At 40.2% G+C, this 18,091-nt stretch overlaps 1 protein-coding gene across 5 annotated transcripts in view; it reads right to left on the bottom strand.

Annotated features, from left to right (window-relative positions):
* LOC126470490 (histone-lysine N-methyltransferase EHMT2) overlaps positions 1-18,091 on the bottom strand; it is a 279,877-nt gene that overhangs the window by 91,350 nt on the left and 170,436 nt on the right. For 3 of the 5 annotated variants that reach the window (XM_050098362.1, XM_050098361.1, XM_050098363.1), the window contains 2 exons: positions 16,801-17,057; positions 3,437-3,608 (listed from right to left, as the gene is read on the bottom strand). In XM_050098362.1, coding sequence (XP_049954319.1) covers positions 3,437-3,608; positions 16,801-17,057 — 429 coding nt within the window. The remainder of the gene's footprint in view (positions 1-3,436; positions 3,609-16,800; positions 17,058-18,091) is intronic. The other 2 variants (XR_007586217.1, XR_007586218.1) reach the window with 1 other exon arrangement.

Genomic DNA, 18,091 nt, shown 5'->3' with positions numbered 1-18,091 from the left:
ATTTATTGTTGTTGTTGTTGTGGTCTTCAGTCCTGAGACTGGTTTGATGCAGCTCTCCATGCTACTCTATCCTGTGCAAGCTTTTTCATCTCCCAGTACTTACTGCAACCCACATCCTTCTGAATCTGCTTAGTGTATTCATCTCTTGGTCTCCCTCTACGATTTTTACCCTCCACGCTGCCTTCCAATACTAAATTGGTGATCCCTTGATGCCTCAGAACATGTCCTACCAACCGATCCCTTCTTCTGGTCAAGTTGTGCCACAAACTTCTCTTCTCCCCAATCCTATTCAATACTTCCTCATTAGTTATGTGATCTACCCATCTAATCTTCAGCATTCTTCTGTAGCACCACATTTCGAAAGCTTCTATTCTCTTCTTGTCCAAACTATTTATCGTCCATGTTTCACTTCCATACATGGCAACACTCCATACGAATACTTTCAGAAATGACTTCCTGACACCTAAATCAATACTGGATGTTAACAAATTTCTCTTCTTCAGAAACGCTTTCCTTGCCATTGCCAGCCTACATTTTATATCCTCTCTACTTCGACCATCATCAGTTATTTTGCTCCCCAAATAGCAAAACTCCTTTACTACTTTAAGTGCCTCATTTCCTAATCTAATTCCCTCAGCATCACCCGACTTAATTAGACTACATTCCATTATCCTTGTTTTGCTTTTGTTGATATTCATCTTATATCCTCCTTTCAAGACACTGTCCATTCCATTCAACTGCTCTTCCAAGTCCTTTGCTGTCTCTGACAGAATTACAATGTCATCGGCGAACCTCAAAGTTTTTATTTCTTCTCCATGAATTTTAATACCTACTCCGAATTTTTCTTTTGTTTCCTTTACTGCTTGCTCAATATACAGATTGAACAACATCGGGGACAGGCTACAACCCTGTCTTACTCCCTTCCCAACCACTGCTTCCCTTTCATGTCCCTCGACTCTTGTAACTGCCATCTGGTTTCTGTACAAATTGTAAATAGCCTTTCGCTCCCTATATTTTACCCCTGCCACCTTTAGAATTTGAAAGAGAGTATTCCAGTCAACATTGTCAAAAGCTTTCTCTAAGTCTACAAATGCTAGAAACGTAGGTTTGCCTTTCCTTAATCTTTCTTCTAAGATAAGTCGTAAGGTCAGTATTGCCTCACGTGTTCCAGTGTTTCTACGGAATCCAAACTGATCTTCCCCGAGGTTGGCGTCTACTAGTTTTTCCATTCGTCTGTAAAGAATTCGCGTTAGTATTTTGCAGCTGTGACTTATTAAGCTGATAGTTCGGTAATTTTCACATCTGTCAACACCTGCTTTCTTTGGGATTGGAATTATTATATTCTTCTTGAAGTCTGAGGGTATTTCGCCTGTTTCATACATCTTGCTCACCAAATGGTAGAGTTTCGTCAGGACTGGCTCTCCCACGGCCGTCAGTAGTTCCAATGGAATATTGTCTACTCCGGGGGCCTTGTTTCGACTCAGGTCTTTCAGTGCTCTGTCGAACTCTTCACGCAGTATCGTATCTCCCATTTCATCTTCATCTACATCCTCTTCCATTTCCATAATATTGTCCTCAAGTACATCGCCCTTGTATAGACCCTCTATATACTCCTTCCACCTTTCTGCTTTCCCTTCTTTGCTTAGAACTGGGTTTCCATCTGAGCTCTTGATATTCACACAAGTGGTTCTCTTATCTCCAAAGGTCTCTTTAATTTTCCTGTAGGCGGTATCTATCTTACCCCTAGTGAGATAGGCCTCTACATCCTTACATTTGTCCTCTAGCCATCCCTGCTTAGCCATTTTGCACTTCCTGTCGATCTCATTTTTGAGACGTTTGTATTCCTTTTTGCCTGCTTCATTTACTGCTTTTTTATATTTTCTCCTTTCATCAATTAAACTCAATATTTCTTCTGTTACCCAAGGATTTCTACTAGCCCTCGTCTTTTTACCTACTTGATCCTCTGCTGCCTTCACTACTTCATCCCTCAAAGCTACCCATTCTTCTTCTACTGTATTTATTTCCCCCATTCCTGTCAATTGCTCCCTTATGCTCTCCCTGAATCTCTGTACAACCTCTAGTTCTTTTAGTTTATCCAGGTCCCATCTCCTTAAATTCCCGCCTTTTTGCAGTTTCTTCAGTTTTAATCTACAGGTCATAACCAATAGATTGTGGTCAGAGTCCACATCTGCCCCTGGAAATGTCTTACAATTTAAAACCTGGTTCCTAAATCTCTGTCTTACCATTATATAATCTATCTGATACCTTTTAGTATCTCCAGGGTTCTTCCATGTATACAACCTTCTATCATGATTCTTAAACCAAGTGTTAGTTATGATTATGTTGTGCTCTGTGCAAAATTCTACCAGGCGGCTTCCTCTTTCATTTCTGTCTCCCAATCCATATTCACCTACTATGTTTCCTTCTCTCCCTTTTCCTACACTCGAATTCCAGTCACCCATGACTATTAAATTTTCGTCTCCCTTCACAATTTGAATAATTTCTTTTATTTCATCATACATTTCTTCAATTTCTTCGTCATCTGCAGAGCTAGTTGGCATATAAACTTGTACTACTGTAGTAGGTGTGGGCTTCGTATCTATCTTGGCCACAATAATGCGTTCACTATGCTGTTTGTAGTAGCTTACCCGCATTCCTATTTTCCTATTCATTATTAAACCTACTCCTGCATTACCCCTATTTGATTTTGTGTTTATAACCCTGTAGTCACCTGACCAGAAGTCTTGTTCCTCCTGCCACCGAACTTCACTAATTCCCACTAAATCTAACTTCAACCTATCCATTTCCCTTTTTAAATTTTCTAACCTACCTGCCCGATTAAGGGATCTGACATTCCACGCTCCGATCCGTAGAACGCCAGTTTTCTTTCTCCTGATAACGACATCCTCTTGAGTAGTCCCCGCCCGGAGATCCGAATGGGGGACTATTTTACCTCCGGAATATTTTACCCAAGAGGACGCCATCATCATGTAATCATACAGTAAAGCTGCATGCCCTCGGGAAAAATTACGGCTGTAGTTTCCCCTTGCTTTCAGCCGTTCGCAGTACCAGCACAGCAAGGCCGTTTTGGTTATTGTTACAAGGCCAGATCAGTCAATCATCCAGACTGTTGCCCTTGCAACTACTGAAAAGGCTGCTGCCCCTCTTCAGGAACCACACGTTTGTCTGGCCTCTCAACAGATACCCCTCCGTTGTGGTTGCACCTACGGTACGGCTATCTGTATCGCTGAGGCACGCAAGCCTCCCCACCAACGGCAAGGTCCATGGTTCATGGGGGGTCTTATTTATTAGGACTTTAATATTAAAATCTGAAGTTCCAAATTCAACACCACTGCAGGCAATTATTCTGGCACTATTACATCTGTTGTTCTATATATATGGTTTCAATGAAGAAAGTAATTCTATATTCACTTACTCACAAACAAATGAGCCTTTGGAAATGGCAGTGAGGGTACGCACACCCCAGCCACGCCTCTGAGTACGAAACAGCTGAAACCGGCCAGTAAATCCATGCTGCACAACTCGATTGTTGCATGTTGACTGGTTGCAACCACAGCACTGGTTGCATTCAAAAATCATTGGTGCATCTGTTGAATGAATAAATGATAACAATGATTTTACATTTAACTTACAGAAACCTCTACTTTTATGTCAATATTAAAATTTGAAACATAATAAACTGCCAACACAGTGAAACAAAATTACTAAATAGTCTTATGCCATTTCTCAATATTAATATTATTACCAGCATCAGCAGCATCATAGTGAAATTTCATAGTCCAACTATTATTATTTTCATTTTGTTTTCTTTTAATAAAATTTGGATATGTTACTACACGTCGTTGACCTAGTATCACTTTTACTAAAATGAAAGCGAATAAAAATAAAATAAATATATGGGGTGTACACAGTAACAGGTAAAAATCATAAAAAATTTTATTGTATTCTACTTCCATCATTTTAATTTAGCCTCAGACAGTTATGAAAACTACTCCGCAGTACTTGTGACTCCCATGCTATTATGCTGAGCGAGTGACACCACCATGGTGTTGCTGAGTGAGTCACACCAACTTTTTGCCACAAACCTGCCAAAGGGATGACTGAGTGCCATCACGTGAGGTATGCAATAGGGTCGTTGAGGTAGTGGCCGCAGCAGCGGGTCACTCTCTTGCCTGCCAGCTTCTTTACGATCTGGATGTGCCCACCAGCCCTTCCTATTGAGGGCGAAATGCTCTTTCCGTACCATGTGCGGTTCACTCCAAGGCGGTAGCCAGTTTTCATGAATATTGTACCCCCTTAGTAGTAGTTCTTGGGAATAAAACCCATTTTTCCCTGAATTACGAAACTTTCATGTCTCAGAATATGGGTCATACTCAGCGACGTAAGTCACAGAGTTTCAAACAGTGTTATACGTAACAATCGAAATGATGTGGAAGAAGTCAGCTTACAGGATATGTATACATGATTCGTTTCAGAGTATGGCTACATGCTGGACATTTACACGTCCCTGTATGACATACTGGCCTAAATTTAACATTAATGATCATATCTTTCAGTCCTGCTCATGCAGCTACATTTAAAAACTCATTGTGTTTTTTTACAGGGTATCGCGGCACAGAAAGTGGAAATATGGGAAACTGAGGTCAACATGCAGGTATTTTTCTATTGAGCACACCCAGAGCATGTTGTGCACTATTTTAAGGAAACTAGCAGTGTGCTCAACAACTGTTGCACCAAAAGACATTAAATAATGGGGCAACTTTCTGCACATGAGACAGACAACTACAGCCAATCTGTGAGTCAAAGCCCATCAGCCCATCGCTGTACCCTGACTGAGGTCACTCTATAACGATCATCTGTTGTTCCCCATCACCAACATAGGTTGCAGCCATTTGTCCAGCTGCCAAAATTGATCACAAAGTGAACAAGGTGGTCACCTATGGAGGTGGCACTGCTGCAGATGAAATGCACCAATTGACAACACGTTCCAAGCACTAGTTGATTCAGGGATATTATTTTATATGATGATGGATATTTATCGCCGGCAGCTGAAGGCAATACAAGTGCCGCTGAACTGGAGGTTGCAAATGGAAAATATGTGGAGCTGACAGGAATGTGTTATGTGAGGATGGCTCTCAATGACAGAATAAAGCTCTCTGAATGTGTCGTCCTACCACAATGCAGCCATATTGTTATCCTTGGATGCAAGCATCACAAGCAGTTATAATTGTGGAATATTGAGCTCCAGATTGACAAAGCTACTTCAGTAAGATCACCCGACAATGATTGTTCTGGACAGTTGTCTATCACAGAAGACACACTCATCCCACCACTGTCACTGAGAAAAATTTTTGTCAATGGCCTGGATGCTCAGTTAAAGAATAAAGTCAAGAGCAAAAAAGGCATTCAGCTTCAGAATAGAAACTTTCTGCCAGCGACAAAGCCATTGCAAGTGGACAAGGGGAGTTCTGAGCCACCAATGATCATGAACAGACACAACTCATTCCTAAGGAAATGTAATAGGAACAACTGAACCAGCCCAGAAGGGTCAGCCCAGCGCAGTTAATGGAGATCCATTCTAAGCTATCATTACTGATGGCACACTGGAAAAGTCTAATATATCCAGCAACCAACTGGTCCTGACTTGACTGAGAAGCAAAGTCAGTAAATACTACATAAATTTTTGGGCACATTCAGTTCTGGAGAGGACACAAGCCAGACCGGAAGACTCAATGTGACTCAACATTTCAATGCAGTGGATCATCTGCCCATCTGTCAGTGCTGATATAGGATGTCTCCCGCTGAACAATGCATAGAGGAAGCAGAAAGGATGCTGTGAGACCACATCAACCAGCCTTCAGAAAGATGGCACATGTAATTTCTGCACTGATTATCAGTGGCTGAACAAACTTAGCAAAATTGAAGCATACCTACTGCCATGAATTGACATCAGGGACTGTCTGAAGTGTAAGGGGGTAGGAGGGAAGAAGGGGAGGGGGGGGGGGCTATTTCTCAACTGTAGATATGCAGAATGGCTACTGGCAGAGAGAGGTTTATGAGGCTGACTGTGAGAAGGCTGCTTTCATAACATCTGATGGCCTCAGAGTTCAAAGTTATGCCACTTGACTTGGGCATCACTCCACCAATGAATGCATGATGGACAACTTGGATAGCATCTTAAATTGATGGTGTGTCTTTTCTTCGTGGATGACATTATTGTTTTTTAACAGACCTCTGAAGAACATTTAAGTCCACTGGCAACTGTGCCCATGAAACACATCTTCACCTGAATTCGAGAAAAAGCCTCTTCACTGCCCAAGAAATAATAACCTTGGGGCACTTAGTTAATGAAAACCATGTCTGCCCTGATTCAGACACAGGAAGTACCATTAAAGATTTTACAGTTCCTTGACAGATTTGTCTTGGAGTTAAGATCAAGAAATATATTTCTGTATCCTTAAAGGTGGTGATAAAATCTTTACCACTCATACCACTTTTTGAGGAGAATGTTGAGACAGAACTAGACACTGATGGTAGAAGTCACCAAATAAACACAGTTATACTGCCAATCTGGGAGATGCTGAAGAAGTCATTGCGTATGTCTCCAGAGTACTCTCAAAGCCAAAGAAGAATTACTCCAGAACTAACAAAGAACTTCTGACACTATTTATGCGACAGACCATATACTGTTGTGACTGACAACTATTCTTTATGTTGGCTGACAAACATTTGGGATCCATCAGGGCAATTAGCATTATACATAATGATGTTTCAGGAAAAGACATCATAGTAGAATACAGATGTAGGTGCAAACACAAGTATTCCAACAGCCTTTTGCAGAGTGCATTGAAAGAAAAATATAGCACTACTGATATCTGAGTTATTGCTGCACTAATGAACAATGCAGCTGACAAAAGGGAAGAGCCAACATTATGTAAACCATAGAATCCTTAGAAAGGGATGAAGCTGTAAAAGGAAAATTCAGACAATTACACGGGACAAGGCATGAAAGGAATTACAACCCAGTGGGATGAAAATGGTTCATAGTTACCCCAGTTATCAGTTGGAGTTTGCAAAGACCCATATTATAATCAGAACCAGGTACCATTGGTTAGATCTCTACCAATCTGTTAAACTTTATGAACACCACTGTAGGAAATACCAACAATGGCAGCATATGCCTCAGTTACCCACAAGACATCTGGTACCCATTCCACTTGCAGTTGCAACATTTCATCGTATTTGAGTCAACCTCTCGGAGAGGTCAACAAATGACAGTGTAAATGGATAATAGTGAGCACTGACAAGCACACCGTCTACATTGTTACCAAGGTTGTGTTTACTACTGAAGCCCTGAAGACCATCAGTTTTGTTACAGACATAATTTTGAAAAAAGGAGCACCACATATAATGATTTCTGATCATGGAAAAGTATCGGAAGCTATTTCATGATGCCATATTGTTCACAGCGTCACTGTCATTTACCTGCAGGTGAATGGCCACAAGGAATGTTGTAATAAGATGTTGTAAGAAATGTTCTCAACATACTTCGAAATCAGACACAGAGACTGGAATATGATTCTGCCTGTTGCGACTTTCACATACAACAGAGAAAAGCAAGACACTACAGGTTAAGCACCATTTTCCTTATCCATCATCAACAGGCAGACACAACAGTGGATATTTTATTTCTCTTTCAACAAATGAAGTTCTAGATGATTACATAAAACAGATCATCATCATAAATGCAGAAGAAAGAAAGCTGGCATACATACAGATATTTGGCACCCATGATAAAGATCATAAACATTAAAACAGCAAACAGCGACCTGCAAGCTACAACCCAGACAATCTATTAGGGATTTTTATACCTAAGCAGAAGTTCTGCTACAGGAAAAATTATTGTTGAAGTGCCACTCTGGCCAATACCTAATCCTACAAAATCGAACATGATGAGCCTACACTGGGATACCCAAATGCAGAGACGCTATCCAAGTCCTTCACATGAAGCCCTTCCAGGGCATATCCAGTGAGGACAATCGATAACACAGGATTCTGACACAAGGAATACGAAGACATGCGTGACCATCACTTTGTATTGATGTAATTAATTCCATTTGAACATCACAGTGACTATGATGATGTGACACCACCACCACCACCACCACCACCACCACCACCACCACCACCACCACCACACGAAGGATGGCCAATTATAACCAGACCCAAAAATCTATAGTCCACTCCAAAACAATGAGACAATATTTTGCCAAGAGGAGGAGCAATGCCACATGCTTTGAGTCATTCACTGTGATGAAGTGGTTATAGTCACTGACTGGCAATGTGTCAACCATTGGTTCCATTCCTGCATCCTACAACTAATTATTATTTAACATTTCTGATTTCTGGAATGTTCTGGGACTAAATGGCTTTTGAAATACTGCAACTGTCAGATGTTTGCTCAGACAAGCAGTTGAGCTCCACATGTGCTTCATCTGTCCTCAATAGATCATAGAGACCATCATCTTTACTACCCAAGTACTTAGTAATCTAAAATGTCTATATAATCTTTAGGGAAAATTCAACTTAAGAGAGCAACATCAGAGCCAAGAGAATACCATGAAATTGTGACCTTCACTATAAAAGAACCATGTCCCTGTTTCATGGCTGGATTTAAATATGATAAGTAAACATTTTTAAACATCCATCATGCATAAATGTGTTGAAAACAAAGTGAATAATTACTTAAACAATGGTATCAACATTGTCTGATGGGTAGCATCACTTTCACCACCAGGAGATACCGTCATCACTTCAGCTCATGCAACCAAATGCACCACTCTGCCTGACCTTTTAAATCACTACCCATTACGCTCTGGCCCAAATCTCAAGACTTGGGGTGAGAATGAGAATAGAAGGACCTATCAGAAGGCTACTAATCTGATAATCAGCAAATGATTGAACATTAGTCTTCAGACAGTTATCCTTATTATAACAGAACTGTGACAGTGTGGAACAGTTACGTCCTAGGACATGAAAGTTGTGTATAAATCTACCCATTCTGTAAATACTGTAAATAGACAGGCTCATGTTTTGGCCATTAAATAAATGCTTAAGTGTCTGTGCTACCTTGTTCACCAATAGACACAACAAACATTTCTGGCAATGAAGATGGGATTGCTGAGGATTCGTTTGCCCCAAGATTGATCACCATCATACTAATCCAATTTTTTCCCATCTATGTCACAATTTTGAACAATACTGTATGTTTTTCTTAAATATTGAAGTATATTTAATTTGTGTAAGCTACAGGAGACCAACCACTCACTGCACTTATTTATTCAGTTTCAGAGCCAACAAATTCAGACATTATTAATGTCAGTGACCAAGCAAACCACAGCTGAAGCACAGGATTCTGGAGACCAGGTGCCCCCCCCCCACCCCCCCTCCCCCACCCCCAATGCCCGTTCATTGGATGAAAAACAAGAGGACTGGACAAAATACAAATCACAGTTCTAAGAACGCTATGCAGTCTACAAAATCATAGGTGACCCATGACATACTTTATTTTTTTCTTGGATAGGAGTGTCAGTTAATAGGTTGTTTTGCAATTTGTTCCCCCAAGTAGAGCCCCACACTCTACCCTACGAGAAAGTAATTTGGAAATTATATGAATATTTCTGGAAATTAGATGAATATTTCTGATGTCTAAATTCATGTAGCTGATGCTCATTCCAAATGTAGCTTTGTGAAACTTTATTTTAAGAGAAAATGCTTCATGATGCTATTATTCAGAACCTTAATGACAATGGAATACAAGCTGAAGGTCTAAAGCACCACAACCCTGGTCTCAATGAAGTACTGAAAGTAATCAAAGCTCATGAGGAACATGACTTCATAGAACTTGACTTTCAAATGCCTGTTGTTGCAACGCTGTTTGCAGATACTTTGAAGTGGGCATTGCCCCACAAAGCTCATGTTGACAGCAGTTGCAAACAGTACATATGGCAGCCAACCTGTTTGCTTGAAAATTCATATGCTCCAAAGCCTTGTGTTAGGAGTCATGTGATGAATGGCCACAATCATTGTTTCTTGCACCAACTGAGATGCTGACATTGGCACAAGTCAGAACACACACAGCCAGTGTGCCTGTAAAAGACCGACAAAGTAAACTCTGCTACACACAAATCTAAACTTGAGAAAACGGAAAGCAATAAGATCTCGCATCCTCTAATATGATCTCACATCCTGTAATATGAACTCACATCCTTTATCTCACCTACTCTCCTGGAAACACTCTCACAAACCGTACATGCAAGTGCAAGAATTGCTAAGATATGTGCTCAGTGCAAAATTTTGCTCAATCAAAACAGCTCTCCCCCAAATGAATAAAAAGCAAAATGCTTTGTCATTCACAAATCTGCCAGAAGCAGTCTTCCAAAAGCCAGAAATGACAATCATAGTGAGATGAATAATTGCGAACTGTCCGCATCTTTACAGATTTGCAATTAAAATGTGCCATTTCAGTTAGACACTGGTGCTTGAGTCACATTCATTAATGAGAATACGTATGAGCAATTGTGACACCTCAAGTTATAGAAATCATGTCTACATCTCACAGCTTACAACAGGGAAAGTAACTGTTCTTAGGAAGCGAACTTTGCAAGCAATATGTAAAAATATGACAACATTAGTTTCATTTGCATCAGTGCAATTACACTCTACTGCAAATATTTTTTGTATGGACGCATTTCATTTATTTAGTTTAGATATTCAGGACAATGTGCGTACTACAGTCACTCAGTTTTCCCACGCCAGCACTGATCAGTTGTGGGAAAAATATGTACATTTCCTCAGTGGCACATCGGGACATAGAAAGCATTTTCAAGTAAACATTACCCTCAAGAACAACATAAAACTTAACTTTTACTGTGCACATCCAGTACCTCACACCATTTGCGATGAAGTTGCTTTTGAACTCAAAACAGTCAGGAACAAATTACTGTTTTAAAAGTGAATGGGCAACTCCTCTTGTGATCACATGAAAACCGTGATGTCAAATGAGGAACTACTTTATCTAGTAGTAGCCGCTCCAGGTCACAAAAACTGACGACAGACAGGATAACAGTGTGTGACCCCACGCTCCTCCACGCCATTGGTAGAGGATGACGCTGCGGTTAGTTGGTACTGGCCAAGTTTACGTTTTTACCTTCAACTTCTCCTGAATGAGGGGAAAAAAAAAAGACATTATGGTGGTCAATACACAGGTCAGCTTCCATTAATACCACCACCTTCCCTTTGGAAGTGCACATGCCCTTGCGTTATTTCCACACTTTCTCGAATAAGTAGCATCGAAAGTTCTATCCTGTTCAAATTATTTGGATTAGATCATGGGTCCAGAGAAACAGTATCTCCAAAATTTAGAATTTCTGTTTCATGTTTTAACTGATGCAGGACTCAAGGGTAATTTATAGAAATGTTCATTTTTTCAACCCCAAAACTGAATATTTGGGATATCTCATTGACAGCCATGGCATTCGTGCCAGGATTAAGCATTTGCAGGCCATTCAGAGATTACTTTTCCCTCAAAATGTATGAGAACTACAAGCTGTTCATGGAAAACTGACATACTACATAAAATTCATTCCAAAAAATTCATTCCTTTGCATTGCCTCTGGTGCAAAAGTGTTGCTGCCCAATGGACTGGAGAGTATGACATGTATTTCAAATGCTGGAAAACAAATTGCTTAGTCACCAATGTTTTATTCATTTCAATCTGCAGTAATCAGTACTGCTTGCAGCTGATGCATAGTCACATGGAATAGGGGCAGTATTATCTCATAAGGTTGGTAACATTGAATACCCCATAGCATTCACATCTAAGGAATTGAACAGCACTCAAGCTAACAAGTCCAACGGAAAAGGAAGCCTAAGCCAGGTGTCATGAAATTTCATCAATATATGCATGGTACAAAATTTTTTCTTGTAACTGATCATAAGCCACTGACTGCTCTTTTTCATCCAGCAAAAGATGTGCCTGATCATACAGCACAGAAGCTCCAACATTGGTCATTGCTTCTTTCAAATGAACAGTATGAAATTCTTTATCACTCAATGGATTAGCATGCAAATGTAGACACTATCTTACTTGCCTATGGGAAACGATTCAGGATCCAATGCATCAGAAGCTTCTTGTCTGCAAATTGATATTTCTGATTTGCAAGCACTGCAAGCTTTTCCGCTGAACGAGATCAGTCACTATGATTGCTGAATATTTAGATGGGTTGGCCACATAATCGAAAATCAATTTCATATACAGTAGTATGAAATTACCATGCTCAATGCAAACACCTCTCTCTTCAGAATGGTGTAATTTTATTGCATACTGCTAATGAACAAACCTGAGTCATGATTCCCCTGTAATTGCAGCAGCATGTTTTGAAAATTTTACATAGAGGGCATTGGGAAATTTTTAAAACTAAGCAGGTAGTGGGCCATCATTGTACGTAGCTCTGACTTGACAGGCAGACTGAACAGATGACAGCCATTGTCACTGCATGAATGATCAGACAGTGCCGCTCCAAGAATTTGTCCATAGGCTTCAACCTAATGGACCTTGGCAACGTACCCACATTTACCTTGCTGGTCCCTCCTTGAACACAAGGTGGCTCATTATCACTGATGTACACAGTAAGTATCCACTTGTCATTCCCATGAATTTGACAACCAGCACTAGAACTAGAAAAGCACTCGCTTCTATCTTTTGATTACAAGATTTGCCACAATCAATCATTTCGGACAATGGTCTGAAATTTTCTGCTATGGAATTTCAATGATTTTACCAACAGAAGGGAATTAAGAATATTCAAACAGCACTGTTTTCTCCTCAATTGAACAGTGAAGCTAAACATTTCATTCACACTTCCAAGGCTCACATGTCCAATCTTCATGCTTTGCACTTGAGGGAAAATACTTTGTTGTTATTTCTCAGGCCCTATCAAACTTCGCTTTTTCACAATCCTTCATCAACATAATTATTATAGGACAATGTTTTCTATCATCTCTATTATAAGCCAACTTGGAATCCAGCATCGTCACTCAGGCAACTGGCAGAAACCATTACGACATTCACGGCACATCAGGCACCCATTGACGGCACCAAAACCAGTTATGCTTTTGTTATTATTGTGATCCTGCTGTAGATTTTCATGTTTCAGAAATGCTGCCTGCAACCCAGACCATTTGCCCCCAAGCAGCCTTGTCTGACATTCAGGTGCATGGGTCAACAGACGACTCTGCCTTGGAGGTGACCCCTTGCCTGCCTACGTAGCCTGCTGCTGCAGCACCTGTCGCTGTTCACATCAATGTCAGTCATGGACATCAGACCCTCTGCAGCTGTACAGCCTTCGGTGTGCTCAGAAACATAAATGCTGCGCTCTCCTGTGCTGCTGGATTGATGTCATACCCCCCAGTTTTTGGCAGATGTTTCTGGTGGTTCTCAAGGCAAATGTTGGAATGTGAGTTAGATGGCACCACGTTCCATAGCTATCTCCATCAGCTGCACCAAGACACAGACCTCTCTCACATGGCCGCACGTATCCATGCTACCCGAAGACGGTGTGCAGTTTTTGGAGGGGAGGAATGCGCTACCAGCATTGTATTGGTCGGCCGCAGATCGTGTGCCGCATGCCACACACATCACCACAGGAGACAAAAATTCAAACAGTCCACCAGTGCATCTCCACTGGGCCTTGCTCTCTCCAGAGCTCTCTTTTCCAATGGGTAGCACCATGTTGACCGAGGACGTCTTCATCAGTTCAATTCGCTGCAAGCAAATGACCCCTCCACGTGACTTTTTAAGTTACCGCACAAAGGACTCTGGCCCAGACTTCAGAACTCGTGGTGAAAATAAATGGACTTTGCATAATGCTACTAATCTGGTGACACTCAGCAAGTGATTGAACATTATTAATAATAATAATAATAATAATAATAATAATAATAATAATGCTGCAGTTATTGTTTTATAAGCTTTATTCCGTGCCAAGAAATAGGAACCACGCACAGGCGCATCTGAGCACGAGATCACCGAATAAAACTTATAAAACTGTAACTGTAGCTTGAGGCTATTTTATTTATTTATTTATTTATTTATTTATTTATTTATTTATTTATTTATTTATTTATTATTATTATTATTATTATTATTATTATTATTATTATTATTATTATTATTATTATTACTATTATTATATATAAATCTATCAATCTTGTAAATAGTATACATGAATATGCTCATCTTTTAACCATTAAATACCATATTTACTCGAATCTAAGCCGTACTTTTTTTCCTGTTTTTGTAATCCAAAAAACCGCCTGCGGCTTAGAATCGTGTGCAAAGCAAGCGGAAGTTCTGAAAAATGTTGGTAGGTGCCGCCACTAATTTCTGCCGTCGAATACATGTAGCGCTACACAGGCATGCTTTGTAGGCACAAAGATAAATACTGGCGCCAAAACCTCTGCGTCAGTAAATAAATTTTAAAAAAAGGTGGTAAACGAGCTTTTTTTTCTCCGCTCCGAGTTTCGACCACTACATTTTCGTACATTATCCAACAAAGTAAATACAAACTCCGTATTGTCTGCAGAAATTCAATGTAGCGTGCACAAAAGCAAGCCATGCCGTGAGCGGCGACAGTCCGTAAACACGCACTATCAGAATGCGACAAACAATGCATGACACAGTACAGTAATGCATTTTCAGCTTAGAGTGAGGTAAACACCTATTACAAAGAAAACGGCACTTATCAGATCAAAGCAAAATAAGCAATCGATTCAAACCAGACGAAGCACTTGAAAAAGGAAGGGTATGCTTATAAATACGAACAGAGCGCGTGATGCATAGCAATGGCTACCTGGTAAAGCTTAACTGCTAAGCTTACAACTCGAACCAAACTACTGTAGGTGTATCGTCATTCATTCGAACTAAATTGTGTCTCATATTACAATGGACCAACTTTGTTTCGATTTGGAGGTGTGGCCTAAAACTTTTTTCTCCCCTTGAATTTCGAGTCTCAAATTTCAGTTGCGGCTTAGATTCGGGAAATTTTTTTTTCCTTTATTTCGGATCTCATTTTTCAGGTGCGGCTTAGATTCGAGTGCGGCTTAGATTCGAGTGCGGCTTAGATTCGAGTAAATACGGTAAATGTAGAAGTGTCTGTGCCACCTCATTCACCTAAAAACATAACACAAACTCATTTCTTTTATTCATCACTGGTCCTTGCTGCACGGTGTAAATACCATGTTTATCCTGATATCTCTGACTTTAACTTATCTATGCCTGTACAACCATACAGACACGTTTCTACATTACCAAGCACACTGCAGACCAAATTCCTTCATAGTAATCAGAATGCGACAAACAATGCATGACACAGTACAGTAATGCATTTTCAGCTTAGAGTGAGGTAAACACCTATTACAAAGAAAACGGCACTTATCAGATCAAAGCAAAATAAGCAATCGATTCAAACCAGACGAAGCACTTGAAAAAGGAAGGGTATGCTTATAAATACGAACAGAGCGCGTGATGCATAGCAATGGCTACCTGGTAAAGCTTAACTGCTAAGCTTACAACTCGAACCAAACTACTGTAGGTGTATCGTCATTCATTCGAACTAAATTGTGTCTCATATTACAATGGACCAACTTTGTTTCGATTTGGAGGTGTGGCCTAAAACTTTTTTCTCCCCTTGAATTTCGAGTCTCAAATTTCAGTTGCGGCTTAGATTCGGGAAATTTTTTTTTCCTTTATTTCGGATCTCATTTTTCAGGTGCGGCTTAGATTCGAGTGCGGCTTAGATTCGAGTGCGGCTTAGATTCGAGTAAATACGGTAAATGTAGAAGTGTCTGTGCCACCTCATTCACCTAAAAACATAACACAAACTCATTTCTTTTATTCATCACTGGTCCTTGCTGCACGGTGTAAATACCATGTTTATCCTGATATCTCTGACTTTAACTTATCTATGCCTGTACAACCATACAGACACGTTTCTACATTACCAAGCACACTGCAGACCAAATTCCTTCATAGTAATAACAAATCGCAGCACAGTACATGCATTGTTGGTATTATCATCTTACAGTGATGTCACATTCCAGAATACAGGTGTTCTCGTAATCTTGAAAACCAGCTCTATTAATTGAAAGGTCCCGGCCTCAATTATCAACTTCAAAATTTCATGCACTTTTTTCTTCAATGCTAAAGACCACAGAATATCATACAATGGCTATCCAAAAAGTAACAGACATTTTGGTCTATTGCGGTAGTGGGCAGAGCTACAGCCACCATCTTGGTGTCATAACTTTCTTACACTCAGTACGCATCCAGCGGTGGTAGTGTGCGACCTGTGTCTGCTAATTTGCTTTCTGTGATGTGTTAAAATGGGTGCTGCAAAAGATAACCCCTCAGTTACAATAGCGATTATGTACAAAAATAGCTTAAGAGTTGGTCTTTAAAATGTGTATAACAAAATTTGGTTTTTCCATATTGTTAATTTTTTATTTCAAAGTGCCTGTTACTTCCTGGATAGCCTCCTAGACAGAACGTAAATGTACCTCCCCACACAGAATAATTAATATTCTTGCTGTATGCAATAATCTTGGAAAATGCAAATATGAAACAATTTAGATAATTTAACAATATATAATTAATAAGGGTTATGTTATTCAAATTTTTAATATAAATTGCAGAAGGTAGATTTAACAAAATTCACAAACCTGTATAGTTGAATTCAGGCACTAATTTTCCTTCATCATCATACCAACACTGTTCACTCATAAATGTACAAGTGCAGCGATTGCTTGAGCAATTATCTGTACAGAGGCAAGACTGTAATGACGTTACAGCAGTGTCAATACTAATATTAGCTGTTAAACAGTTTTTGCTCACATATGTGTAGTCGCTAGGCTCTTCCTCATCATCTTCACCATTTACACATTGAATTGGATTCATTTCTCTTCCACGTGATATGTCACTAGAATGTAACACAATGCAAATTTGTACTTTCACTGAATATTTTTTCCATTTCACTTGAAAACCTACTTAACTTCAATAAAATGGCATAGTAACAAAAGAACACAAAGCCAACAATAAATACACTTTGTAAGGAATATCAATGCAATTTCTAGGATCATGTAACTGTTAATGTACACTATGTGATCAAAAGTATCCGGACACCTAGCTGAAAATAATTTACAAGTTCGTGGCACTCCCCATCGGTAATGCTGGAATTTGATATGGTGTTGGCCCACCTTTAGCCTTGATGAAAGCTTCCACGCTCACAGGCATACATTCAATCAGATGCTGGAAGGTTTCTTGGGGAATGGCAGCCCATTCTTCACGGAGTGCTGTACTGATGAGAGGTACTGGTGTTGGTCGGTGAGGTCTGGCACGGAGTCGGCGTTCCAAAACATTCCAAAGGTGTTCTGTACAATTGAGGTCAGGACTCTGTGTAGGACAGTCCATTACAGGGATGTTATTGTTGTGTAATCACTCCGCCACAGGCTGTGCATTATGAACAGGTGCTTGATCGTGATGAAAGATGCAATCACCATCCCCGAAATGCTCCAACAGTGGAAAGCAAGAAGGTGCTTAAAACATCAATGTAGGCCTGTGCTGTGATAGTGCCCCATAAAACATCAAGGGGTGTAAGCCTCCTCCATGAAAAACATGACCACACCATAACATCTCCACCTCCAAATTTTACTGTTGGCACTATACACGCTGGCAGATGATGTTCACCGGGCATTCGCCATACCCACACACTGCCATCGGATCGCCACATTGTGTACCGTGATTTGACACTCCACACAACATTTTTCCACTGTTCAATCATCCAATGTTTACACTCCTTACACCAAGTGAGGCGTACTTTGGCATTTATCGGTGTGATGTGTGACTTATGAGCAGCCGCTCGACCATGAAATCCAGGTTTTCTCACCTCCCACCTAACTGTCATAGTACTTGCAGTGGAACCTGATGCAGTTTGGAATTCCCATGTGATGGTCT

The sequence above is a fragment of the Schistocerca serialis genome, chromosome 3 (assembly GCF_023864345.2).
Source record: "Schistocerca serialis cubense isolate TAMUIC-IGC-003099 chromosome 3, iqSchSeri2.2, whole genome shotgun sequence".
NCBI classification, from domain to species: domain Eukaryota; kingdom Metazoa; phylum Arthropoda; class Insecta; order Orthoptera; family Acrididae; genus Schistocerca; species Schistocerca serialis.
Note: the sequence above shows the minus strand (reverse complement) of the source record. Positions and strands in the feature narration are given on the sequence as shown.